This window comes from Phascolarctos cinereus, unplaced genomic scaffold (assembly GCF_003287225.1).
Source record: "Phascolarctos cinereus isolate Bilbo 61053 unplaced genomic scaffold, phaCin_HiC Scaffold_3;HRSCAF=262, whole genome shotgun sequence".
Lineage (NCBI taxonomy): Eukaryota > Metazoa > Chordata > Mammalia > Diprotodontia > Phascolarctidae > Phascolarctos > Phascolarctos cinereus.
In genome coordinates, this window is record NW_027555736.1 from 785,590 (window position 1) to 811,068 (window position 25,479).

At 50.9% G+C, this 25,479-nt stretch overlaps 1 protein-coding gene across 1 annotated transcript in view; it reads right to left on the minus strand.

Annotated features, from left to right (window-relative positions):
- ADGRA1 (adhesion G protein-coupled receptor A1) overlaps positions 1-25,479 on the minus strand; it is a 288,662-nt gene that overhangs the window by 241,785 nt on the left and 21,398 nt on the right. The window contains exon 2 of the mRNA XM_020973047.2: positions 6,380-6,451. Within this exon, the coding sequence (XP_020828706.1) occupies positions 6,380-6,451 (72 nt within the window). The remainder of the gene's footprint in view (positions 1-6,379; positions 6,452-25,479) is intronic.

The window sequence follows — 25,479 nt, forward strand, 5'->3', positions numbered from 1 at the left end:
TAACCTTTCTTATATGTCTTTTGTTTGGTGAGGTAGTATGTCAAATATTTTGTTCACCTCTGATTTCTTCATCTTTTTTCAAAGATGACCAAGCTCAGCTTTGCAGGCTGTGTTATTTTGGGGGAATAAACTGATTTCCATTGCTTTTGAGACTGTCCTTCAACTATTTATTGCATTTCTCATGAATAAGGAATAACCTTGTGGTCTATGAAAAGCATTCCTTTGGTGTGTGAAAATCACCAGGTGCTTGTGAGACTTTGTAATTCTTGTGATGAGTTCTTTCTTATTCTCTCTATGGCTGTTTCCTTATGCTACTTGCCTCTCTTGTTCTTTTGAGATAATGGAGAGAAATTGCACTTAGATACATTTTCTAATTCTGCCAGCTCATTGGTTCTGTGTCTCATCAACTACTTTGAGGCCTGCTCACTTCAGATTCTCCTGTTCTTCTTGGCCACAGAGAAGAGCAGTAGGGGAAGTGGGGAGAAGGTACAATGAGGCAAATGGGAAATTGATCTTGGGACAATTTTTCCAACAATTGAAGCTATTTGTAGGCAGTGCGGTCTCCTTCTGGAGGGGGTGGACGTTTTCTCACCGGGGGTCTTTAGGCAAAGTCCAGATAGGTTTGTCAGATGTGTTTGAAAGGAGCTTCGTGTTCAGGTAAGGACGTAATTGGAGAGTCTCTGAATTTCTTTCCAACTTGGATCTAGTGAGTTCGGTTTTTGACCTCAGAAATTCACCTGGGTCTGCCACCTTAGCATCATCTTCACTTTTCACTCTCACTGATACCAGTTGCAGTCTTGCTGATCCTTCTTTCTCATCTTGCGTCCATCTCCAGATCTGTCTTTGTCTCTACCTATCTCTACCTCTGTGGCTTGGTCATCTCCTTCTCTCTACCCAACATGACAACCCTCATTTAGTACCTCATCTCCTCTAGTGTAGACCACAGCACCAACTTCCATATTGCAATCCCTGAATCTGGACCCCACCTTTCCAATCTGTCCTCCACACAGCTGCCACTCTGATAGTTCTGAATCATAGGGATGACGTGTGGGCGCTAGAATAAGATGCAAGTTCCTTGTTTGGCATTTAAAGCCCTTCCCACTTGGGCCCTCATTGATCTTTGTGTCCTGATCACATTGGCCTGTTTGTTGTTCCCATCTCTTGCCATCGCACAAGCTGACCCCCAAGCTTGGAACATTCTCCTTCCTGGAATCCACCTCTGAGAAGCTCTGGATCTCTCCAAGTTTCATCTCAAGGATGACCTCTGTCAAGAAGCCTTCTCTGATTCCCCAGAATCAGTTAGTGCCCTCCCCAAATTACTGTGTGTTTATTTTGTATATATGAGGGCAGGGACTGTCTTGGATGGAACACTGAGCCTGGAATCAGGAAGACCCAAATACAAATCTGGCCTCACACATTTACTAGCTGCATGACCCTGGGCAAGTCACTTAATCCCCATTTACCTCAGCTTCCTCATCTGTAAAATGGGTTAGAGCCAGAATTAGGATGATAGCACTTATCTCCCAGGATTGTCGTGATGATCAAATGGGATTATAACTGTAAAGCACTTAGCACAGTGCCTGGCACATAGCAGGCACTACATAAATGTTGGCCATTATTGTTATTATTTCATGTGGTACACAAGCACTTAATGAATGCTTATTGATTGATGAATTGTTGGGGCATGGGAGGCCTCCAGGTATCTACAATGGTGAAGGGAGATTGGGGAGTGTTCCCACAAAATAACTCCTACATCCTTGAAACACTGCAGTGAAGAAAACAAAGGCACGGCTTCAATGTCTCATGGACTTTTGGGAGCCTGCTTGCTCCGAGCCTTCCTACTGGTGCTACTGATCAAACACAGATCAGCAAACACCTCATGACATTCCCTACTGTGTCCTCCCTTGCCCTTGGACATCTTCCCTCAAGGAGGAATTTGTTAAGCAGACTATGGAGCCCCAGCTCAGGGAACAGGACGAATCTGACCCCTATTCTCTTGGGAGGACATGGGATGAGATTTCCCCCACACCAACAAGCTTCCATGTTTCAGCACCAGATTCCTTTGACACTTCATAGATGCTTGTTCTCTTCCCATTGGAACAAAGGAAGGAAATAAACATTTCTTAGGTACCTACTATGTGTGTGCCTGGCACTGTGCTAAGAGCTTTACAAATATTATCTTATTTGACCCTCTTAACAATACTGTGGGGTAGGAACTATTATGACCTCCATTTTACAGATGAGGAAACTGAGGCAGACAGAGGCTAAATGACTCAACCAGGATCACCTCGCTGGGCACTGTGGCGCCCCCTAGCTGCCAATAGGGAATGGATTCAGTTCCTGCCAGGCTGCCTTTGAGATCCCAGTACTTTGCTATCCAACAAGGCTATGAGTATGGAGAATTGTACAAAGGGCACATCCATGTGAGAAGGAGGAGGAGTGTGTGGGCACTCGCTTCATAACCAACCTCCTTAGAAATGCAGAATTTACGATGTTCCCTCCGCTCCCGTAATTTATATGTCAAGGGTATCTCAAGAAGGAATGCAGGCAGCCAGGAGTGGGCTTCTCCTTCCATTCACTAACCACTCTGCCTGTGAGTCACCGTGAGGCTCCTGGTTTCCATTTTACTAAAACATCTATTGTTTCAATTACAGACTCTAACTTCAGAGTTCAATTAGATTGAAATGATGCAGCTTCCATCACTCTCTGCCAGATAAAAGCATCCCATTAGACAGGGAAGTCTGCACCGCTGAAATCATCTGGAGGCTGGCAGGACAGGGGTGGGGGTGGAGGCCGCTCTGTGGATGGCTCCTGGAAAGAAGAAATGCTTTCCTGCAGGCACGCTCCCACTGCCTACTCCCTCTGTTCTCTTCTGACCCACGGAAGATAACTGCTCTCTGTTCAAGGTTGGCCAGAAGGAGAACGGGCATCTGCTGTACAAATGTGTGACAGCAGGCCCTTTGGCCAAACCACAGCCCTGGTACGCCCAGTGACCCCGTGCCACGTGGGAGCTCATCGAATGGACCCTCCAAAAGACAGGAAAGGGTGAGCCAGAGAAGCCTGTGAGATACCTCAAGCTGCAGAGATGACAATGGCGCTGCTCCCTCAGGAGGCTTCCAATGGCTGCTATCTGCCTGATCGCTTTCTCTGGAATCTACTTAGGAATTTGAGCTTTCCTGCAGCACAAGACCCATTGTTTGCTCCTAAACACATTCTTCAATTTTGGCTCAGGGTAAGAATAACACAAGCAATGAGAGGTAGAAAGGGAGTGTGGGTGCACTGGAGGCAGTGTGGTCTGCAGGCAAAGACTGGCAAGCTGCTTGTGGGAGAAATGGTGGATGGGACTGCTAAGAAGTTTTACTGCCCACCCCACCCCACCCCACCCCACCCCACCCCCACCTCCCAGACCCTTCTGCAACATCTAGCGGCCCTTCTGGTCCTCTGCGGCCAAACAGAGAAGGGGGAATTCCTTTATGCCACAGGCACCCTTCAGAGCCTTATCCTCCCCACACTCTCCTCCCGTGATGTTTCTTCAGCTGATCTAGAGCAATGTGGCACAACGCGAATGGACCTGGACTTGGGATCTGAGGATGCGAGTTCAAATTCTGGTTTGCTCAAAGCCTATGTGTGGACCTCCAGGAGTCCTTACTCTCTCCAGGAATTTCCTCTTCCTGAAGAGAGGGGCCTGAACCATGGCTGTCCCACCTCAATCTTCTTTCTACCCTATGACCCGGTAACCTTGGGACCCAACTCCTTCTGGATGCTCCCCAGCTTAGCCCTCACCCTCCTAGAGAGAACTGCACACAGTGCCCCAGATGCTCTGGGGAGTGGTGGGACTCTTCCCCCCCCCAAATCACAGGCCCCCACCTTTCTTTATGCAGATTAAGGTTGCTCAGCCTTCTTGGTGGCCACAGCCTGTGGTTAACTCCTGTGGGGTTTAAAGTCTACTCCCACATGCAAACACTCTCTCTCTTCTCTGTCTCTGTCTGTCTCCCTTCTGTCTTTCTCTCTCTCTGTCTCTCTCTGTGTGTCTCTCTCTCTATCTCTCTCTTTCTCTCTCTCTCATGTAAGGGCAGGACTCCACCATGGGTCACCCCTCTCCCCACACTTAAAAGGAATTGCCTTTGCTAGGGAAGAAAGCTCTGGGATTGAATCAAACAGTGGGGACAAATGTGAACGGGATCCCTGCATCTTCTCAAAGGGATGGAAGGCCCAATTGGAGGACCTGGGAGCCTGGATGAAGGAAGCACCTGGGGGAGAGACTCTGATGGCCTGGATTCTGAGAGATTCCTGAGGAGACAAGGGAAGACTGAGTGTGGCAGAGAGGGAGCCTGAGGAGGGTCTTCGGCTCCACTGTTGTCTCAAAAAAGAAAACCTGGGCTGGGAAATCCTAAGAAAGGCCGGTCCTTTCTTCCCAGTTCTGCTCCCAGGGCTCGTCTCTCCACAGACACTAGAATCTAAATTACTATTTGGTTATCCAGAAGTTTCTAGTAAATGGAATTTTGCCTGGACTGCAAAGAGGACTGCGGCTTACAGGATACAGACAGAAAGGTAAGGTTGGGCAGAGAACCCAGCCCCTGCCTCCTTGTTAGGAACTTCCCTCCCTTGGGGCTAGAAATGATTCCATCTGACTTCATCCCTCCCTTTAAAACAAATTCCCAGGAGCTGAAGAGTAGGCCCTTGGGGACCCTTCCATCACCATGATGGTCACTGCCCCATATGTACCTGCCAGCCAATCAGAAGGCCTGATGGTCACCTCACTGTGTCACTGAGTCACGGATCTGTATTTTCAGGGGCTTCCTCCACCAGTGCAGACTGAACCCCCATGACTCAGAGCCAGCCACCTTCATACCTGGCGACACCCACTCACCCCCCTACACACCCCTCAAAGCCCCCCACACCCAACACACACACACACACACACACACACACACGCGCACACACACACACACACACATATACCTCACTACACACACATATGCACACATACACACACGCACACACACACGCACACACACATATACACGTGCGCACACACACACATACACACACGCACACACACACCCCACCACACACACACACCCTACCACACATACCTCACCACACACACACACACCACACATACCACACACACACACATGCACACACACACACGCACACACACATATACACACACACATATGCGCACACACACACACACGCACACGCACACACACGCACATGCACACACACCACCACACACACACACACACACACCACACACACACACGAACACACACACACCACACATACCACACACACACACATGCACACACACACGCACACACACATATACACACACACATATGCACACACCCCACCACACACACACACACACCACACACACACACGCACACCACACACACACACACGCACATGCACACACACCACCACACACACACACACACGCACACACACACACACACACACACACACACACACACACACACACACACACACACACACACACACACAGTCTGTCTCTTCCTATCAGAACATCAGGTCTTTGAGGGAACGCTTCTCCTGAGTGCTCATTTTTGTGTCTGCAGCACTTAGCACAGTGCCTGGCACACAGCAGGCACTTAATAAATGCACTCTCTACTCATCTATCCTGGAGTCAGACTTACCCATAGTCATGTCATGACAGCTGACTTTTCTATGGTCCTTGGAAGCTGGCTGGCCACCTCGTATCCGTGACCTCATCTGAACTAAGTACTACCCAGTATTCCTGTCCCTATGTCACCAGTGAGGAAACTGAGGCACAGAGAGAAGAAGGGATTGGCTCTTGGCAGATGTCAGAGGGACCCGGGTCTTCCAGGTCCCTGCCTCTCTCCTCTCCTCCCCATTGCCTGTTCTTACCAAGGGCTTTGCCTGGCATTATATCCCATCCTACCTGGAGCCAGAGATTGAGAGCAGACTGAGAACGTGGCATTTCAACTGACCAGCCATCACCTTCACTTCCTCTCACATGTTTCTGGGTTTTCTTCCAGGGCACCATATGCCCTCTGCCAAATGTGCCAGCTCCACTATCCTTTTGGCCTCCACAGCTGGGTCCTAGCTTTACGTGGACCCCACATGGATAGGTGGCCAACACTGGGGCTCCCCGGTAGCCCCCTGCTCAGCTCCCTTAGCTGTGAGCTCTGCCTCACTTTTCTCCTCAGTTTCCTGCTGGGTCCAATGCCCGTGGGCCCGGGACCACACCTGAGCCTACACCTGCTTTCCACAGAACTCCTTGTCTCTTCCTGCTCAGAAAAGACTGCTGCTGGTTCTCTATGTGTCTCCTCGTATCTGGGGAGTGCCAAATCAAGTGGGGGGAGGAGGCAGCTGCTCAGGTACTCACAGTCTCTCCAGTGATGGCAGACCCAAGAAGGCCCCGCTCTTCACTCCCAAGATCTTGTTGTGGGTCAGGATTCTGGAAGAAGACAGAAGAGAATCGGGTTAAGAAGATAGGATCCTCCCTGCTCTGACCAAAAACAAAACAGCAGCTGCTGATGACCTGGAAGTCCTCATCACTGCACTACATGCTCTGATTAGCCCAACCCCGATACATACAGGAAAGGCAGTCACTCGTGAGCATGGGCTAGCAATGGGTTTCTCAACATCTCTTCTTATTAAGCATGTAAATGGTCTGCTGCTGGCTGCCCCCAGGCATCAGGAGGCCGCCCTGCAGCCACCCTTTGGCCAGGACTCTTCTGAAAAACTTCTGGGTGATATTACCTATTTATACTGAAGAATGTCACTTCTCTGAACCTCAGTTTCTTCATATGTAACATTAGAACAATACCACCTACTACCCAAGGCTGTTTTGAGGTGCATAGGAGACCAAGGAGTCAACGTGTTTGGCAAATTTTGAAATGTTAGGTGCATATATGTGTATGTGTGGTACATAGGTATATACAATAGGTTTAGAAGTGGGTGACAGAGAAAGATGATGAAGATAGAGGCAGAGGATAGATGGACAGATAGATGATGGATGGACAGATAGATAAGTAGGTGGATAGATGGACAGATGAATGGATGGATGGATAGATAGGTAGGTAGATAGACAGATAAATGGGTAGATTGATGATGAATGGATAGATAAGTAGATAGATGGATGGATGGATGGATGGATGGATGGATAGATAGATAGGCAGACAGATAAATGGTAGATTGATGATGGACGGACAAATAGATAAGTAGGTGAATAGATGGATGGATGGATAGATAGACAGGAAAATAGATGGATGGATGAATAGATAATGGATGGATAGATGAGTAGATAGATGGATGGATAGGCAGACAGATAAATGGGTAGATTGGTGATGGATGGACAAATAGATAAGTAGGTGAATAGATGGATGGATGGATAGATAGACAGGCAAATAGAAGGATGGATGAATAGATGATGGATGGATAGATGGATGGACAGATAGATAAGCAGGTGGGTAGATGGATAGATAGGTAGGTAGACAAACAGATGGACAGGTAGATAGGTGGGCAAATACATAGATGGGCAGATAGACAGAGAGAAAGACAGATAGATGATAGATAGATAGATAGACAGATAGATAGATGAACAGATAGATGAATAGACAGATAGACAGATAAATGGGCATATTGATGATGAATAGGTAGATAAGTGGATAGATGGATAGATGGATGGATAGATGGATGGATAGATGGATGGATAGGCAGACAAATAAATGGACAGATAGATAAGTAGATAGATGGATGGTTGGATAGATAGATAGATAGGCAGACAGATAAATGGGTAGATAGATGATAGATGGACATATAGATAAGTAGGCGAATAGATGGATGGATAGACAGGCACACAAATAAATGGATGGATGAATAGATGATGGATGGATGGATAGATGGAAGAACAGATAGACAAGCAGGTGGGTAGACAGATGGATAGATAGATAATAGATGGATGGATGGATGGATGGATAGATATGATTATTATCAATAGGAGTGGTAGCATATACTATCCTCTCAGTATGACCAGTCAGGTACACAATGGTAATGGAGTGACAACAGCTTCCTGTCCCCAAATTCCTTAGATTCTGAGCAGTCAGAAGTAAACCCAATGTCAGCAATGAAGGCCTCTGGCAATCCGCTCTGAGAAGGACCTTGACACAGGCTGAGCACAATCCGGCCAGAGTCAGGAGCACAGTTTGTTAGTCCCTTCCAATAGGAAAGCACTCCTCCCATGAGCCCCTATCAGTGTCACCCACTACTACAATCTACTGACCCAGAATCCATCTCTACTCTGCCCCTACCTACTGCAACCCCACCATTGTTCTCCATGAAGCCAATCAATAAGCATTTATTAAATGCCTAATGTGTGCCAGGCAGGACACAAAGAAAGGCAAAGACAGTCCCTGCCCTAGAGGAGAACGAAGTCTAGTGGGAAAGAAAATAATCAAACAAATATGTACCTTTAATCTATATACACAATAAACAGGAAATCATCACCAGAGGGAAGACATTAGAATTAAGAGGGATTAGGAAAAGCTTTCCATTAAAGGTGGGATTCTACCTGGGATTTGAAGGAAAACAGGAAATCCCTGAGGCAGAAATGAGGAAGCAGAGAATTCCAGTTATGGGGGATAAAAGTGCCCAGAGCCAAGAGACCGAGCCCCTTTTTTGAAGAACAACAGAGGTCAGTGTCACTTTGACTGGGTAAAGCTACCCCTGTTGGGCTGGACCTAGTACCCAGGCCTGAGGCTCAGACACTGATCCTTCTGACATGCATAGCACCTCTGGCATCAGAGCTAAGAGAACTGAACCCCCTGCCCACCCCAGAGTTCTTGGATATGGCAGCTTCAATGCTATGGCTCACACAGTGCCATCTCCTAGTCCTGGTGGTACAGACGCTGTGGCTACCAGAGCAAGAAGCAGACCCTAGTTCTATGACTGGGTGCTTTTCCAACCCTGTGTACCTTCATGTCACAGTCCTGACCAGCTCTGCCATCCCCTCCCACCAGGTCCTCTAGAATTCCCATTTAGCTGTTAACAAGTGAGTTAACATATGCCAATTGCTTCGCCAACCTTGAAGCCCTCATAGAAATTCTGCTTGTTGTTATCTTCATCCTAGACTTGCTCTTCTGGTGCTCCTTCCAGCTGTGGCCCTGATGTAGACCTGGCTCCCCTCCAGTTGGCATCCTGGCCTTTCTCAGAGTGCTGAGGGTACCATCTGTCATACCTCCTCACACAATGGCCCGGGAAGAGGGGTCAGCAGACTTCTTCCACTCAGTGCCACTTCCAGACTCTCCCTCCACCACCAACATTTAGCAGCCCTGCCTCCTTTGAGGGTGACTCCACTACCAAGTTAATCACCCCATCCAGACCCCAGGGCAGTAATCTACTCACCACCAGCTTATTCTCCCCTGGATCACAGCCTTCCTCTTCCCCAAGACCCCTCCTCATACCGAGGGACTTCCGCATGCATGCAGCCCATCCCCCAGTTCCCGCCTCTCATGTCAGCCATCCAAAGACTCTGGTCCCTGACCTTGGAGCTGACTTAGATTCTCCCCTCCTCAAGTCACCTAGTCTTATTTAGGGCTCATGCCCTTCACATCCATCCATTTCACCCCCAGAATGACGCTCTCATTTAGGTCCACATCCCTTCTCACCTGAATCACTGTCCCAGCTGAATGGGATGTCCCAGTGACGACTTCTCAGTGTAATTAAGGTTTGGGATAAGACTGGTAATGAGTTCAGAAAGTAGGATAGGGTTAAATATAGATTTCTGTAAGGTTTTTTTAGTGCCATATGTCAGTAGTTAAAATTTTTCTAGTTGTTAAGCCTTAGCCTACTTTTTAATCTTATTCAGATGAGCCTTTGCCCCTAAAAAGAATCTGGCTCCAGAAACCCTTAAAAGGTTCCTTATCTACTCCCCTTACCTCCCTTTGAAAGGACCTTACTCAGATGCTTTCCAGTTCCCTCCATTGTCTATCCCCATTGTCTATTCAATCTCTCAGACCTTCCAAAACACTTGTAAACCATCTTTCTGCCATGGTGGCCTGGCTAATGGACAGCTAGTTGGAGGGGGAGTTTACTCACTAGGGCTATTTAACCTGGCTTTATTTTCTGTGTCTTTGTCTCCCCTCATCAGAGCATATTGGTGGAGCGACACCCAAATCTTGAGATTTGAAATAATAGTAATAAATTAACTTTCTGTTTCTCCTTGGACACCTCTGTTTAATTTTTTTTTCCAGTGGCATCCCACACACAGCCTCCCAACTGGTCTTCCTGCTGCCAGCCCCTTCCCCCCACTGAGGCCAAATGGAATCCAAAAGTAAAGTCCTAACCTGCTCAAGAAGCCTCGCTGTGACAGGGATGTTTCTACGGCAAGCCCTTCACGGTCTGACTCTATTGTTCCAGGCTCCTGGTCCATCTCTCTCCTTTGGCCCCTCCCAGCTCCAGCAGAATTGGCCTTCTCATGGCTGAAGACACCCAGCACTCCTGCCCCTGCATCTTTGTGCTGGCCATCTCCCACGGCTGGGAGGCTCACCCCCTTCTCTTGGAGACCCAGCTCCCTGGACATTACTCCAGGGATGCCTCACTGCCACCAGAAACAACCTTGGATTTGCTCCAAACAGATTTTGTATTTCTTATCTTTGTTCCCACTGTTCCCTGGCCTGCCCTCACCTGATAGAATGGAAGCTCCTGGAGGGCAGGACTGCTTCACTTTTGTGTTTGTACCCTCCACACCTAAGGCAGTGCCAGGCATACCACACATCTTAACAAATGCAACAAGTGCCTGTGGAGTGTCATTCAGCCTGGCCCACCTCCAAATCCTCCCCCATTTTACCACCATCAAAAACCCCTCCCAGGTCATAAGACTCGGTGCCTAACTGCTTTGGCAGACATTTATTTCCAGGCATGCTGCCTCAACATCCATCTTGGTCCCGGAAAGGGCATAGTTAAATTCTGTCCAATCTGCAGGCATCCTCCAGGCTGAAGCAAACCATCCAGAAGGAGTCCTAGAAGTCACCTTGGTGATGCCCGTGTAGTCCCAAGCCATGCCTCCTAAGGATAGGGGCAGGGAGCAGCCCTCCCCAGCTCTTTAGAAGTGGACTTTTTTGGGGACCAGCCTGGCTTCCAGGCTCCCCAGATTCCTACTTCCCAGGCAGGCCGGGGCATCTTGCCACTCACAAGACAGCAAAGGAGTTTTAAATACAGCTTGGTATGCACACTGGGCAGTTAATAAATGTCTACTGGATTGTCTTTAATTTGCATAGTGGAGCTGGAGGCTGGCCTTCTCTGCCCAGACCCTGAGGACACTCATATTCTGGGGGAAGATTTTAGGTCAGATGGAGACATATGGATGCAATGACCTTCTGGGAAGAAGTGTTTTATGAAGGGAAAGGTGAGGGGGCTGCTTTCCACAGCTCAGCAAGAAGACAATGGCCTCTGGGCAAACGAGCTCTTCGGGCCACCCATAAATGGCCACTGGGGAAGCCCGATGTGGTCATTGGTCCATGAGATGAAGTCCTTCAGGGGATGTGCCAGCATGCACAAGGATGCCAGGAATGCCATGTGTCAGTGCCTCCCTGCCTCGAGCCCCCCCGGGAGGGCCAGGGAACCATCCCACACTGAGACAGGCAGAGGCTTCCCAGCCTTCCCGGCCCTCCCAGCCTTCCACAGAGCTTCCTTCACACCTGCTCTGGCCAGTGCCTGGCCAACTTGGGGATCACAAAGCACCTGGCCAGGTAATCACTGCTGGAGGAGTCTGCTCTCCAGTGCTGCAGGGTGGGCAGGAGGAAGGAGAGGGAGGGAGTACCTGTGGCAGCAGCTGCAGAATACTAGCTCACATTCCAGAGCTGCAAGGCTCTCCACTCCAACCTCCACAGTCCAGAATGGGGGCAGCTCTAAGCCCTCACCATCAGCAACGGTGTTCAGTAAATATACCCATCTGCCAGGTGAGGAAACTGTGGCTCATAGGCTCCGTGGAAGACTGTGATATGGGACTGAGCCAAGGCCTTCTGACCCCAAGTCCAGGGATCCTGGTGACTAAACCTGCTGCCTGTTTGGGACAGGATAGAGTCCCAGATCCAGCTGGGGTCCACCTTCCTCTGACAAACATTCATTAAGCACCTTTTGTGTGCTAGGCCCAGTTAGGAGCCTTCAAGGCCAGATAAGAAAGAAATCGTTCTTGCCCTCAGGGAGCTTACATTCTGCCTGAGAAAACCTCCTGTACCTAGATTAGTCAGTGAAGGGCAGGGATAGGGGAGCTGGCAGGCTGAGTCTTGAAGGAAGCTCCCTTGGGATGCCCCTGGTGCAAAACACATCCTAGGCCCAGGGGCACAGGAAGGCGAGGGAAGAACAGACCGAGCCAATGTGATGGAGGCCAGACTGCGGAGCACTTAGGGAGGCAGCGTGAGGCTGGGGATGGTCAGGAAACCAACATCCCAAGACCGTGGCTGGCCCCGTTCCCCTGTAGCCTGTGCAGAGTGTAAAGGGGATGACGGGAGGAAGCAAAGAGACAGGGGAAATAAGAACTAAACGGCTTTAAAGGGGCTAAAAGGGGGCAGCTAGGTTGCACAGTGGATAGAGCTCCAGCCTTGGAATCAGGAGGACCTGAGTTCAAATCTGGCCTCAGACACTTGACACTTACTAGCTGTGTGACCCTCAGGAAGTCACTTAACCCCGATTGCCTTACCAAAAAGCAAAAAAAAAAACCCTAAAAATTTAAAAAATAAAATGAAGGGTCTAAAAGGGTGAGTCCGGAGGCCCCGAAGTTTTGGGGCAGGGTGGGATGGATTGGAGAGGATGGGAGACCAGCTACGAGGTGCCAGCAGTGATCCAAGTGAGGGATGGGGAAGGCTTTAGGATGGCGGCCAGGGGGAATGTCCAGAAGGGGATGGATGTCATAGTGAGAGAAATGGTGAAATTGTGGGAGGTGGAATAGAAGAACTGACACGGCGCCAGAGCAGAAAATTCACCAGTTCTGTCCTGCGTACACTCGTTTAGAACAGAGCTAGTCACTTGGAGAGTCTTTGCCTGGCACCTCCCCCTCATCACTCACATTCAGGAGGCCCCCAAGCTCGCTGGTCCTACCACCCTTCTGCCCATCTATGGCAGAGTAGTCCATGAAATGCTGCCCTACCTGACAAGTCCCAGAATCTCCGAGCAGGAAGGGGGCCTCCAAGGCATCTGGTCCAACCTATAAATAAACTAGAGGCCTCCTTTCTGCATTTGACCAGTGCCTTGGCTTTCAGACTCCAGGGATGGGGAACTCATCACCTCTCAAGGCAAAACAGGCCAATTTGTGGCAGTATTCCCTCACAGGAAGCCAAGGTCTATTGTTTGGCCCTTCCACCCACTGGCCCCCAATTCCACAATCCTGACCTTTCCTTTCTACTCACAAAGCTCTCTCTCTGGTTCAGCTCCTGATCACCTCTTATCTAGACTAATGTAAGAGCCTGCCGTCACCTCCAGCTCCTGCCCTATCTGTCCACATGTCCCATAGAGGCCAAAATATTTATTCTGAGGCCCAGGACAAACCAGGTCACATGCCAAAGTTCAGCACTTCCACGGGTCCCTAGTGTGCCTGGAATGAAACTCCGACTCCTCTGGTTGGCATCCTCTGCCCCCCCGACTGGCTTGACACTTGCGTTATTGGTCTTCATATCCCATCAAACTGGGCTTTGGGCTGTTCTTGGAAGAACACCATACTTGTACCCAGGCAGTACCTGTGCCTGGGAGGCCATCCCGCCTCCCTTTCAGCTTATAGAGGATATAGCTCCACTCAGGTGCCTCTGCCTCTGAGAAGGGGTCCCAGCTTCCTCTTGGTTAGGTTCTCCTTCTTCCCATCCCCCCGGCTTCAATTTGTATCTGCCCAAGAAGTGGAGGCTCCTCTCATTTCTGGTTTGTATCTCCACACCAGCTATCCCTGCGGAATCTCTGAGCAGGGTCTTGATCTCAGTCTTGTGCTGTTCTCAGGAATAACTCAGGGCCTTACTCTCCTTCCCAATGGAAGACTTTTCCAGCAGGTCATTGAGACTCTTCCTTAGGTCTCCACTGGTCTTGGCTGGGCGACTCCCGCACCAGTGACCAGGAGTTTTAAGGGACATTTGGACATCAGTGGTGAGAAGTCTGCACCACAGAAGGCAGACACATGTTTATTACTGTTTCCACTCCGAGTCTCCGGGCAGTGCCCCTACCTTGAAGGCTGGCGACCTCCGTAGGCTGCTGCCCCGGCCAGGCCTCTCCTGTCCCAGGGAAGCCTTCCTGACCACTTCCTCCCACTTCTTACTGCCCACAAAGGAAGAGCTAACTCACACAGGCTAGAACAACCCAGTGGCAGCTTCAGGGAGGCCTTGGTGCTGACCGGCTTCAAAATGGGGCATTTCCCCTCACTTCAGGCCCCAAAGGGAAGGAGTACCCCTCACTTCTGAATGTCTTTTCTGCAGGTCCTCTTCAGCTTGCTGGAAGATGGTTTCTTTCCTTTTCCTTTTCTTTTTTCTGAGCATAATTCAGTTTTAATTTAAAACAGATCCAGATGTGCACTAATCATTGTAGGCATTTCTAGCAGCATTCATCTGAGACAATGCCAAAGGCGTCACTGATGAGTTAAGCTTCTGAACCAGCTGAAAATCTGAATTGCGGGGCTCATTCTCCCAAGGTGGCTGAGGAGGGACAAGTAGACCTCTGCATCTCACAATTGGAAAGGACCTGCAGGGGACAGCAGAAAGAGCCCTAGCTTTGGGGGTAAGGAACTGAATGCGAATCCACCCTCTCACCTCGTCTGTCCAAATGACCTTAGACAAGTCACCTACCTGCCTCAACTTCGGTTCTCTCATCTGTGAAAAAACAGCTCTAGACCCAGGTTGTCATAATGAGTTTCTGGCCTAGACCTGAACAAGCAAGCACTCCCTTTGTAGGAACCTCCATCCAGATAGGGCACTGGCCTAGAAATCAGGAGGCCCTGGCTTTGAATCCCTCCTTAGGCCCTCCCCCCACAAAGCAATCAGCCCTGTCTGAGCCTCAGCTTACTCATCTGTAAAATGGAGCATCAGCAGCCTCCCAGTGTTGTTTGGAGGCTCATGGAAGGGAAACAGGATCCTCCAGTGCTCGGAAGGGGGGCTGTTGGCACATTCCCACTGCATGTGACTGCACAGCAGCTCCAGGCCGTGTTATGAAAGGGAGGGTTAGTAAGGTCTGGAAAGGGAGACAGTGATCCTCCGGAAGCAGTCCAGCAGCATCCAGAGCGGGTTGGGCCACCCTCATCCCCTCTCCCAGTCTGACAGATACACTGCACCCCCCCACCTGGGGAAGGCTCTCTCCAGCTTACCCAGAATTTGGCAAAGCATCCGGCTAAGCCTCTCATGCAAGGGCATGATGGAGACAGGGCTGACAGCTCTGCCCATGGGTCTGTCGGGGCTTGAAAAAGTAGGCACAAGTGGAGCCCAGTCCTGTTGGGGAGAGGTCCAGAGTGCAGCCTCCCCGTCCAAGCACCTCTGTTGGCTCTGGGCTGCTGGACACTTTGGTCAGTGGCTAAATAGAAGGAGGGAAGCTGCCCCAAAGTACCCCAGGATGCTGTACTGGCTCTTGGTGGAGGTGGGGTCAAGCCCATGCAGGCCAGCTGGTGGGCTCAGTCTGACCCCTGAGGCCACTCCCAAGGGCGGGAAGGCCTGGGTGTCTTCACTTCTTTGCTTCAGCCATGTGAGGGGGGTTCTGACACCATGGGCATCCCCTTCATTACAGGGAAAAGCCCAAACTGAGCCTCTCCAGGCCTCCTCCCATGCGAGGGGCTGAATGAGCTAATGCTAAAGAGTGCTCAAGGACTGCAGAGATCTCCCTGGCTCTGGACCCCACCAGAGATACCTGTATTGATCACAAATGGCCCTCAGAGATAGCTGCAGAAAATAACCCCCAGTTTCCAGGAGGTGATGAGGAAGGAGGGAAGCGCTCCTTTCCTCACCTCTCCCAGGAATGCCTTTCAGAAGAGTTTAACTCCTCGTGTGGGGGGTAGGGGGCAGTTACAGCTGGATGCCCAGCTGGGCAAGCAGCTTAAAACAGGGTCCTCCCTACGTGCAGTCAAACGAAAATAGAGGTTTGTTTATGCAGAAAATCGGCACTTCCTGTGGGATACCAGATCTGCTTCCCTTCCATCAATCCCCTGGGAGTGTGTAACTCCAAAGATAAGACTGGCTCTGACTGGAGGCTGACTATTTCTGTCCCTTAGACACTCCCCAGAAGAGGCTCTCCAGGGAGGACCAGCCTGCCTGCCTGTCTGCCTGCTTTGCCCCCCCTCCCATAGTTATGATTCTACCCCAGGGGCTTCATCTCCCAGCATGACCCCACCCAGGGCTCACAGACCAGAGGCACTTGCCCACCCAGGTCCCATCAACAGCTGTGGGACACCCTCCAGCTCACAGTCACGAGGTCCTGCACCACAAAGACACAGGCATCTTTCTGAGAAAAAATCCATAGTAAAGAATCACGTGTCCTTAACATGCTACATTGGCCCTTCCTTCTCTCCAGACTTTCTGGCCTGGCTCAGGGCAGAAAGTGCAGAATCAGTATGAGTAGGAAACAGATGATGAGGACAAGTAGACACTAGAGATGGTCAAAGGTGTCAAGGACTGGGATGAGTGGCCACACAGCAGCTTTGACCAGGGACCTCAGCCACGGACACCTGCCTGCAGAGGAGCCGATCCCCACCCATCTCCAGGTCCACAGCGGGGGCCATTCCCCCCACTCGCCCACCTAAGGGCTGGAGGTCTCCCACCCACCTAGGGGCACCAGCGCAGCTTCTGGGGAATCCATCAGTGACCCTTGACTCTCATTCTCCATACTGGAGCAGCCCAGCTCTTCTTTGGATGGTAGACACTCTGCTTCTCGTGTGTAGATTAGCTGTCATCCGCTGATGCCCGCCGTGTAAGATCGCCTGCCTCTGCTCATGTCTGTGGAGAGCCTGGTTCACAATTGCCTGGTAACCAGCAGCTCTCTCTCCACTGCCCCACACTGCCCTTCAGCCATTGGTTTCTGTCCTTTTAAAGTGCCGGTTATTTTTGATACCTGACTATGATTGGTGCCTCCACCTTCTCTCCCCTCACAATCACCATCCCACCAGAACTGCCCTCTCCAAAGTGACCAATGACCTCTTAGCTGCCAGATCTTCCTTCTACTTGACCTTCCTCTCTGCAGCCTCGGACACTGTTGGTCGCTCTCTCCTGATGCTCTCTCCTCTCTAGATCTTCAGGACACCCCACTCTCCTGGTTCTCTTCCTCCCTCTCTGATCGCTCCTTCTCTGCCTCCTTTGCTGGATCCTCCTCCAGGTCACACCCTCTAACCACAGGTATCTTTCAGGGCTCTGTCCTGGGCCTCTTCTCCTCCATACTACTTCACTGGGCTATCTCATCAGGTCCCATGGATTTAATTATATCTCTAGGCTGATGATTCTCAGATCTACCTTTCCTGCTCCAGCCTTTCTCCTGACCTCTAAGCTCACATCTCCAATTGCCTCTCTGACTTCTCACACTAGAGGTCCTCTCAAAATGCCAGGAAGGTAGGGATGGTGATGGCAGTGATGGAGATGGTCACTCACCTCTTCCGTGAAGCCCTTCCTGACTATCCCATCAAACACAACTCCTTCCCAGCTGAATGTCTCAGGCCATTGCACTTGACCCTGAAATGCCCGGAGTCATTTCCTGTGACTGTGTCTCTTTGTGTGCATGGCTCAGCCTTCTGTCACATTGGATGATAAGGTCTGGACACAACAGAAACTTTATGAATGTCTGAACTAAACTGTCTCAATCTGGGCTGAAAGATGGGGAGCTACCTGCCCTCCTGTGGGAAGTGGCAAAGTGGGCAGGAGAAGCCCAGGAGAATGAATTGAGGAGGGCAGCACCACCTCCATGGCTCACACCATGGGCCAGGCTGCAGAACGGGACCGTGAAGGAAGGTGGCCAAGACAGAGCAAGGTGAGCAAGACCAGGGCCGCCGGCTTGAATGCTGACTGGACGGTCCAGGGGGAGACAGGGTGGAGTGGGCTCTCCAGCCATGTACCAGCCAAGTCCTTCTCGCAAATGGCCATGGGATGGATCCTCCAGCGGGGCTGGCAGTTTGGACTGCACCCTGCTGGCTGGAGGGCCCTCCGGCCACCCTCTGGGAGGCTCCCAGGAGCGAGCCTGCCCATTACTGAGCTCCTCTCCAGAATGACCCAGGGCTGGCCAGATGTCAGCGATTACATGCTCTAAATATTTAAACAGGAGCCTTCCCAATGCACTCTTTTCATTTTAATTAGAGTCTTGCTTTAAAAGTGAACCCAGTTTGTGTTCAGCTAAATTAGGGAAAAAAACCCTGGAGGGCCAGGCCTGGCTTGGCCTGCACTTGAAAGGGGCAGCTGCAGCTTAAGTGGCTGTCCATGTCCACCCCCAAGTCCATAGCCGTGGCTTCCAACCCACCCAGTGGGGGCTAGTTCATCACATTCACAGTCCAGGCTCAGAGACCGAGAACAGAAGGGAGCTAGAGAACAATAATGCCCAGCCCTTTCATTCTCCAAGTGCCCAGAGAGGAAGGGATGCAGTGAGAAGCAGAGAGGGCATTGGTCCCCAGGCCCCAGGCCCGGAGGCCATACTGGGCTACTTCCAGCTCACACTGTACCTTCCAGAAGGTACAGCTTTCTTTCTCACAGCTTACAGCGCTAAGTCTCTGGGCCAGCCATGAGGAGGCATTTTGGCTCATTGCATTTCTAAAGCTTCTGCTGAGCTTAGAAAGCTGGAGAGATCTGGGATGGAGATAGAATCCCCCCTTTCTCCTCAGATTCCCTCAGGTTACTTAATCGGGTTTAAGCAGACCATTGCCAGCCTGATGACAATATTCCCAGGCTAGATACGATTTCATGTATGGGAAAGACAGGCCAGCTCTGGGGGGCGGGGTGGTGCCTGAGAGACAGCAAGTTGCACCTCCTTGGAAGCCAGGAAGCTGAGGAGAAGGGTCAAATAGCCCAGGGGGCTGGCCAGCCGCAGCAAGCAGAAAACAAAAAATAAATAGGACCTGAGTGGAAGCAAGTGGCAAGCACCTATCGCATTACTGAGGTGCCTGGCTGCTCCCTCTGTGGCACGGAAGGCGAGCAAGGCAGGGTTGGCACAGAGCTCCCACCCGGACCCATCTGAAGGGCCTTTCTCTGGGTGGCAGGAGCTAGCAGCTGCCTCTGAGCCATGCCAAAGAGGGATCCTGCTGCAAGCCCAGACCAGAATGTGATGGTCCTCTGTGCAGGGATGAAGGCCTAGAACCAGAACAGACAGCCTTCCAAAGAAAACAACAGGCAGAAAAGCTCCTCCAGGAGTCTGAAAACAGCCTGGGCCCAGCTTGGATAGGATGCTGGACGATTATCTAATAAAGAGAACATAGAACAGGATGAGAGTGTAGACTGTGGGCCCAGTCAGAGGAAACAACAGCATTTACCAAGCAACTACTGGGTGCCAGGACCTGCACTCTCATTGAGGTGGTAGATGAGTGAAGTCTGGGGGAAGGACCAGCCCAAAGGGCCATGAAATATTTCCGGGGGGCACATGGGCACATCAGGGAAGGCCTTCTGGAAGAGGTGGCTCCTGAGCTGATCCATATTCCAACAGGCAGGCGGAAGGAAGGTGGGAAGGTCCAGTGCAGGTCTGGGGAATGGCAGGAGCAAAGACACAGGTGAGAGGGAGCAGATTGAGAAACAGAGGACAAGCCGAGTCCAGGTAGACCATAACAAGTACTGTGAGAAGGCAGCAAAGGCAGGCTGGGATGAGGGATAGAAAGCCTTGAAAGCCAGAATCAGTCAGCAGGCAAAGGAGAGCCCCTGAGGGCTTTTGCATCAGTGTGTCCAGCTCTGTATGAGGGTGGTCTGGGTTCCCAGGAAGCCCCAAGTCTCACTGGATACCAGAGGGCTCTCACAACACAAGTCAAGAGCAATGGGCCCCACCCAGTGCATCTGGTGCTGAATCTAAGTGTGGGCCCTGGGACCAGGCCGCCCCCAGCGGGGGGAAATGGGGACCTTCCTGACCCCATTGCCATAGACAGCACCATCAAGGGCACACTCTTCCCTAGCCTTAGCCCCAAGCTCTGCAGCCTCCAAGGAACCAGCTCCTGTGCTCCAGTCTTTGTCTAGACCTCCCTCTGGGGGGGAGAGGTGTGGCTAAGGCTTTTCTAGATGGTCAGAGCACACCCAGCAGTGGCTCCAGGTGCCCAGGGCCACAGTGTGGCTGGTTACTTGTGACTGGACAAGCACATGGTCAAGGAGTTCACAGAACATGGGGAGGGAAGGGAGTGTGGTGGGCTAGGAAGCCCCTGCCCAAGAAGCCTATTTATGTAGCACTTTCAGGTTTACAAGGTACTTTATATATATTAGCTCATTTGATCCTCACAATGACCCTGGGAGGGAGAGACTATTGTTGTCTGTATTTTACAGATGAGGAAACTGAGGCAGACAACAGTGAAATGACACAACTAGGAAGTACCTGAGGCCAGATTTGAACTCCAGCTTGCTGCGCTTGCCTAGCCCCACCCCCACCTCCTTCCCTCTAGCTCTGGAACCAGTCAGGAAATCCATGCGACCTTTCCTGGAAAGGATGAATGCGTTGATTTCCCTGTGGAGCCACAGATCATCCCTGGGACTTCCCAGCCCCAAAACCCTTCTCTGACCTCCCTGCCCCCATGTGTATGGTCTTCCCTGATTAAAAAGCATGCTTCTTGAGGGCAAGAATTGTTCTGATTTCTAGTTGTATCTCCAGCCCTTATCTTCCTATGTGACTGGCATGTAGGAAGTATTTAGTAAATGTTCTTTCATTCATTCAAGAATGAAAGGGATCTCAGAGGACTTGAGTCTGGCTAACTGAGAAGAACAGACCTGGGCATGTGGTGGCTGAGCTGTCCTTGGGAAGGGAGGCTCCTGCATGGGAGACAATGGCCACCAACAAGAGGCATGGCCCATCCACCTGCCCAGAATTTGGACAGCATGGGGCCTAATCGAGGAGCCTTCTCAGCAGAGAAGCTGACTGAAGGTTAGCCAACCAGTCGACTGTAACCCCTGGTACAATCTATGCCACCGAAGGCTGTAAACCCTGTTGGTGCTAGGCATTCTCTTAGAGGTTAGTGGGCACTGGGGGCTTTCTGGTTTGGCATTTCTTTGAGTGAGTTACAATAAATCACCTTCCCCCTGCCCTGTGCACAAAGTCTCCTTTGTGAACAGTAATTAGCATCATCCCTGGGACTCCAGGTGGGGTTTATTAAGGAGCCAGTGAAGGAGGGAAGGGAGAGCTAATTGTTCTCATTAGAGGGCAGGGTTCCCGAAGCCTAAACCTGGTCTCTAAATGGGCATTTCTGGGTCCACAGGTATGCCAGCCTCTGGGCCCAGGCAAACTGGGTCTCACTCTTGGGGTTAGGGCTAGAGTTTTGGCTGGGGGATCAACATACAGCTGTAGCACAGAGGATGCAGAATAGTCTGGACAGGGAGCTGCTTCTACCTTGGCCCCTGTGGACACTTCTTAGCTGCGCATGTGCAGCTGTGTGCTGGGTCTTAGGGATTCGATGCAGCCCTGGATACAATTCTGCCCTGGTACTGAGCCTGCCAGCCACCACAGGCGGGTAGCCCACACCAGTGCCCAGGGACAAAGGCGCTCCAGCTCAGGAGGACCTCCTGGACCTGGGGCATGAAGACCGCAGCATCACCCTGACTTGTGAACCACTGGGAAGGACCTGAGAGCGAGTAGATTTTAGGGGAAATGAGCAAACAACCAAAAAGTGTCTAGGCTTTCTTTGGGTTTGTTTTAATCCATAAATGAGGGTAAGATGAGAAGACCGTTACTACCCTGTCGCAGAGGCTTTCTGCTGCCTTATTTCTCGGGCTCAAGGACACACTGAACTCCATCAATCCTTGTCCCTGCTATTGTGATCCAGGCCTGGGAGCCAGAGAGCCCCTGACTTGGCTTCTGTGAACGGCTCTCTCTGTCTCCAGCCACAGGACTATTTCTGAGAAGAGCTGGGGAGAAAAGGACGATGGCCCGCCCCCATGAGCCCAGGAGATCCCCACCCCTCTCAGGTCCCAAATCACCATTTCACCTGAAGCCTGGAGGCAGTGAGACGCTGTTTTCCAGGCACTTAAAGAGGCAACTACTAACATCGCCCGCCAACAAAACAATTATTTTCTGCAATCTCTAACCTCCCTCCTGGCCACTCAGATAGAAACACAGGACTAGGTATGAAATTAATATTCACGACAATTAACCAGACTCACAGGGACGAGTCAACCGACTGTACACATTCTTTCGTCTCGTCCTTCCCGCTGGCTCACACTGTCTTCGTCCCAGGTGAGTCCTCGGCTCACCGGTCTTCCTGAAGCATTCTGGGCCGGGAGAGCCTCTCTTCTTGTCTTGCCCTGCCCCCTCCCTCCCTCCAGAGCCCCGGTAGGTCACCGTCTTGTCTTCCTGTCCTTAGACATCATTCCTAGGCAGGAGCAGTCTACTCTACTTCCTTCCTTCCTTCTAGCCGACCTATCGTAGAGAAGCAGATGGAGCATCAGAGCCAGGAAATGTCAAGTCCAGGCTTGTCTCAGACACTAGCTAACCCCTTGAAGCCTCACTTTACTCTTCTGTAAAGTGGAAACAATAAATCTCAGGTCTGTGGAGATTGGCAACCTTGTGGGAGAAGGAGGGAGGACTGTCCCACCTATCATCCGCATTAGAGAGGGAGAGGAAAGCCAGACGGAGTGTGACTGTGTATACTCTGCGTTTGGCAAAGACAGATTTCAAAAATGTAGTTGAATCCTGTTGACAAAAATTAGAGGAAAGGCACCCAGAAGAGATGGAAACCTCTAAAGAATGAATCTGAAGAGGGAAGAGAAGGGAGAGGCATCTAAGGGGACTGGGGCAGAAACAAAGGGAACAGATGCAACAGACAGACAATGGCAGATGCCTGGAAGGGCAGCGGTGGCTGCTGAGGATGGCGGCTCCCTGCATAGTGCCGAGACCTCTAAGCGCCAGGAATCCTCACCTTCCGCTGGGCTGTGGACCTTTTTAAGCGCTCCTGGGGAAAAGGGGAGGAAAAGGTAGCGGTGAATTGGGCAACGGTCATAGATGATGGTCTGAAAGCCGAGCTTTTTCTCTATTTTGCGTCTGTTTTCTCAGACAAGGAGGAGGAACTTCGGTTTAAAAAAAGGAAAATGAGAACGGCTAGTGAGGCTGGGGCTGAGGTTCGCCTCGAGAAGGCAGCTGTGAGCTGTATCACTAGGCTCCAGGCGATCACGCCCTGGAAGAACCGCCCCGAAGACCGTCTATGATCCCTGAAAAGGGCAGAATGACGTCACTTCGGAGCTGGAAGGGGCTGAGGCATCCTGGAACCCCCAGGTCTACCATCCTTCTGGGTGGAGGCAGAGGCCGGGATCACCCAGAATCAGCTTCCCTGTCCCATAGCTATGGAAGCCCAACACGCCCCAGCAAAACGCGTTCTCCTCCACGCACCCCACCCCTCAAAACCCCCGTTCTCTTTTTCCTCTTGCCCAGGGGTGGGGAACCTGCGGCCTCGCGGCCACACATGGCCTTCTGGGTCGTTGGGTGCATCCTTTTTGACTGAGTCTGTGTTTTACAGAGCAAATCCTTTTATTTGGGGGATTTGTTCTGTGAAATTTGGATTCGGTCAAAGGGTTCCTAGTCACTCACATTGGCAACTACCTCAATCCCTACATGTGATTCACATCCATTCCATCCCATTCTCTCCCTGCCCGTTGTCTGGAACCCAGGGCAACTTCCTATCATCTCATCCTGGTCTCCTGACTTCTAGTCTCTCTCATCACCAAATGATACGCCTGAAAATAGATCTAGTTACAGCCTCAAGAACACTCAACAGCCCCTTATTTCCTTAGGATAAAATGCACAAATTTATACACTCACAGTTGAAGCCCTTGAACATCCAGCCTTATTTCAAAATCTACCACGGACTTTCCATGCCAGCCAAACAGGCCAGTGAGTTACCTTCTTTATGCAGGATCCCACCACATCTGGAATCCACACCCTCTTCAGCTGACCTCTGAGAACACCTGATGGCCCAGGGCTCCGTGAAGATTTTCCCTATCTCTAGCCATTTTCTCTTGCTTGAATTCACTGGGTCCACACATTGTCTTGTCTTCTGTACTGTAGCCCCAAGAAAGATCTCATTTCCTTGAAGGCAAGGATGGTTTGGCTTTGTCCATGAATCCCAGCACCTGGCATGCTGCCTGATACATAGTATGAATCTGATAAGTACTTGTGGAGCTGAACTGTATTAAATCCCACCAATTATTACTAGTTTAGTCCTCTGAAGACCAACACACCTAGTCAGATCCCTCTGCCACATGAGTTCAAATACTGGAAGACAGCTGGCATCCACTTCCCTCCCAACCTCCCACCCCAAGTCTTCTCTCAGACTATATATCAAAAGGCCTTCAACTGATCTCTGTCTGGCATGACATCAAGACCCCTCACAATCTTATTCCTTGGAGAAGGCAAATGCAGAAATTTATCTCATCCCACCATCTCCTGTCTGTCCACCTCCATGAGTTTTAAATACCTAAGCTGTGAGCACTCTAATGGTGTGTGTATGTGTAGGAGTGGGTGTGAGTGTGTGTGTGTGTGTGTGTGTGTGGTGGGGGGCTTGGCCCCTCTGGCACTGAAGGATTACAAATATGGGAGACAGCTCCTGGGGTGGAGAGGCTCTCCAGGTGCTGAAGATGGGCTGGCCACATCCAGCCCTAGAACGTGGCAGAGATCCAGGTTCACTCTGAAGTCTGGGCTGATTCCACACAGGAAGAACCAGATGGATGGAAAATGTCCATGGTCAGGTCATAGCACATAGCTGGGTGAGCAGCAATACCATGCCAGCTTATCAGAATGGCACCAAGTGCAGCAGATGATGACAAGCAAAGCCCAACAGTGAAACAGAGAAAGAGAACAGACTGGACCACAGGTGGAGACTGGGCAGGGGTCACCCTGAGCCTAAACTGCTCCTACCACAAGTCCCCTGCTTGACCACAGAACTCCACAGGCCTTGCAGATTCAAATGGTGGGCAATTAAAGGACAGGGGAGAGCTGCCTGAGGGACACTGGAAGGAGGCAGGCCACTCCTCAGGTGGACTTGTGTCAAAGAAACACTGTCATCAAGTAATTGTGGGACTGGAAATGGAGATGCCCATGGAGTGAGACCAAGGAATCCCAGGTGGTCATCCCTAATGTTGCATTGGTATCTGGGGACTTTTCAAAGACTTTGAGGAAGGCCTCTAGTCAGCTGGGCACACGCCCAACAGAGGATCTGTGTGGGGGCTATGACAGGAGTCACACAGGAGAACAAGGATGGACTACAATCTGCCCCAGGGGATGGAGGGCCACATCAGTAAGATCAGTCACACTGAAATATTGACTTAAATGAAAGAGTAGTTTGCTCCCTGAATTGAGGGCTGGGAGCCCCCACTTGTGGCATGGAGG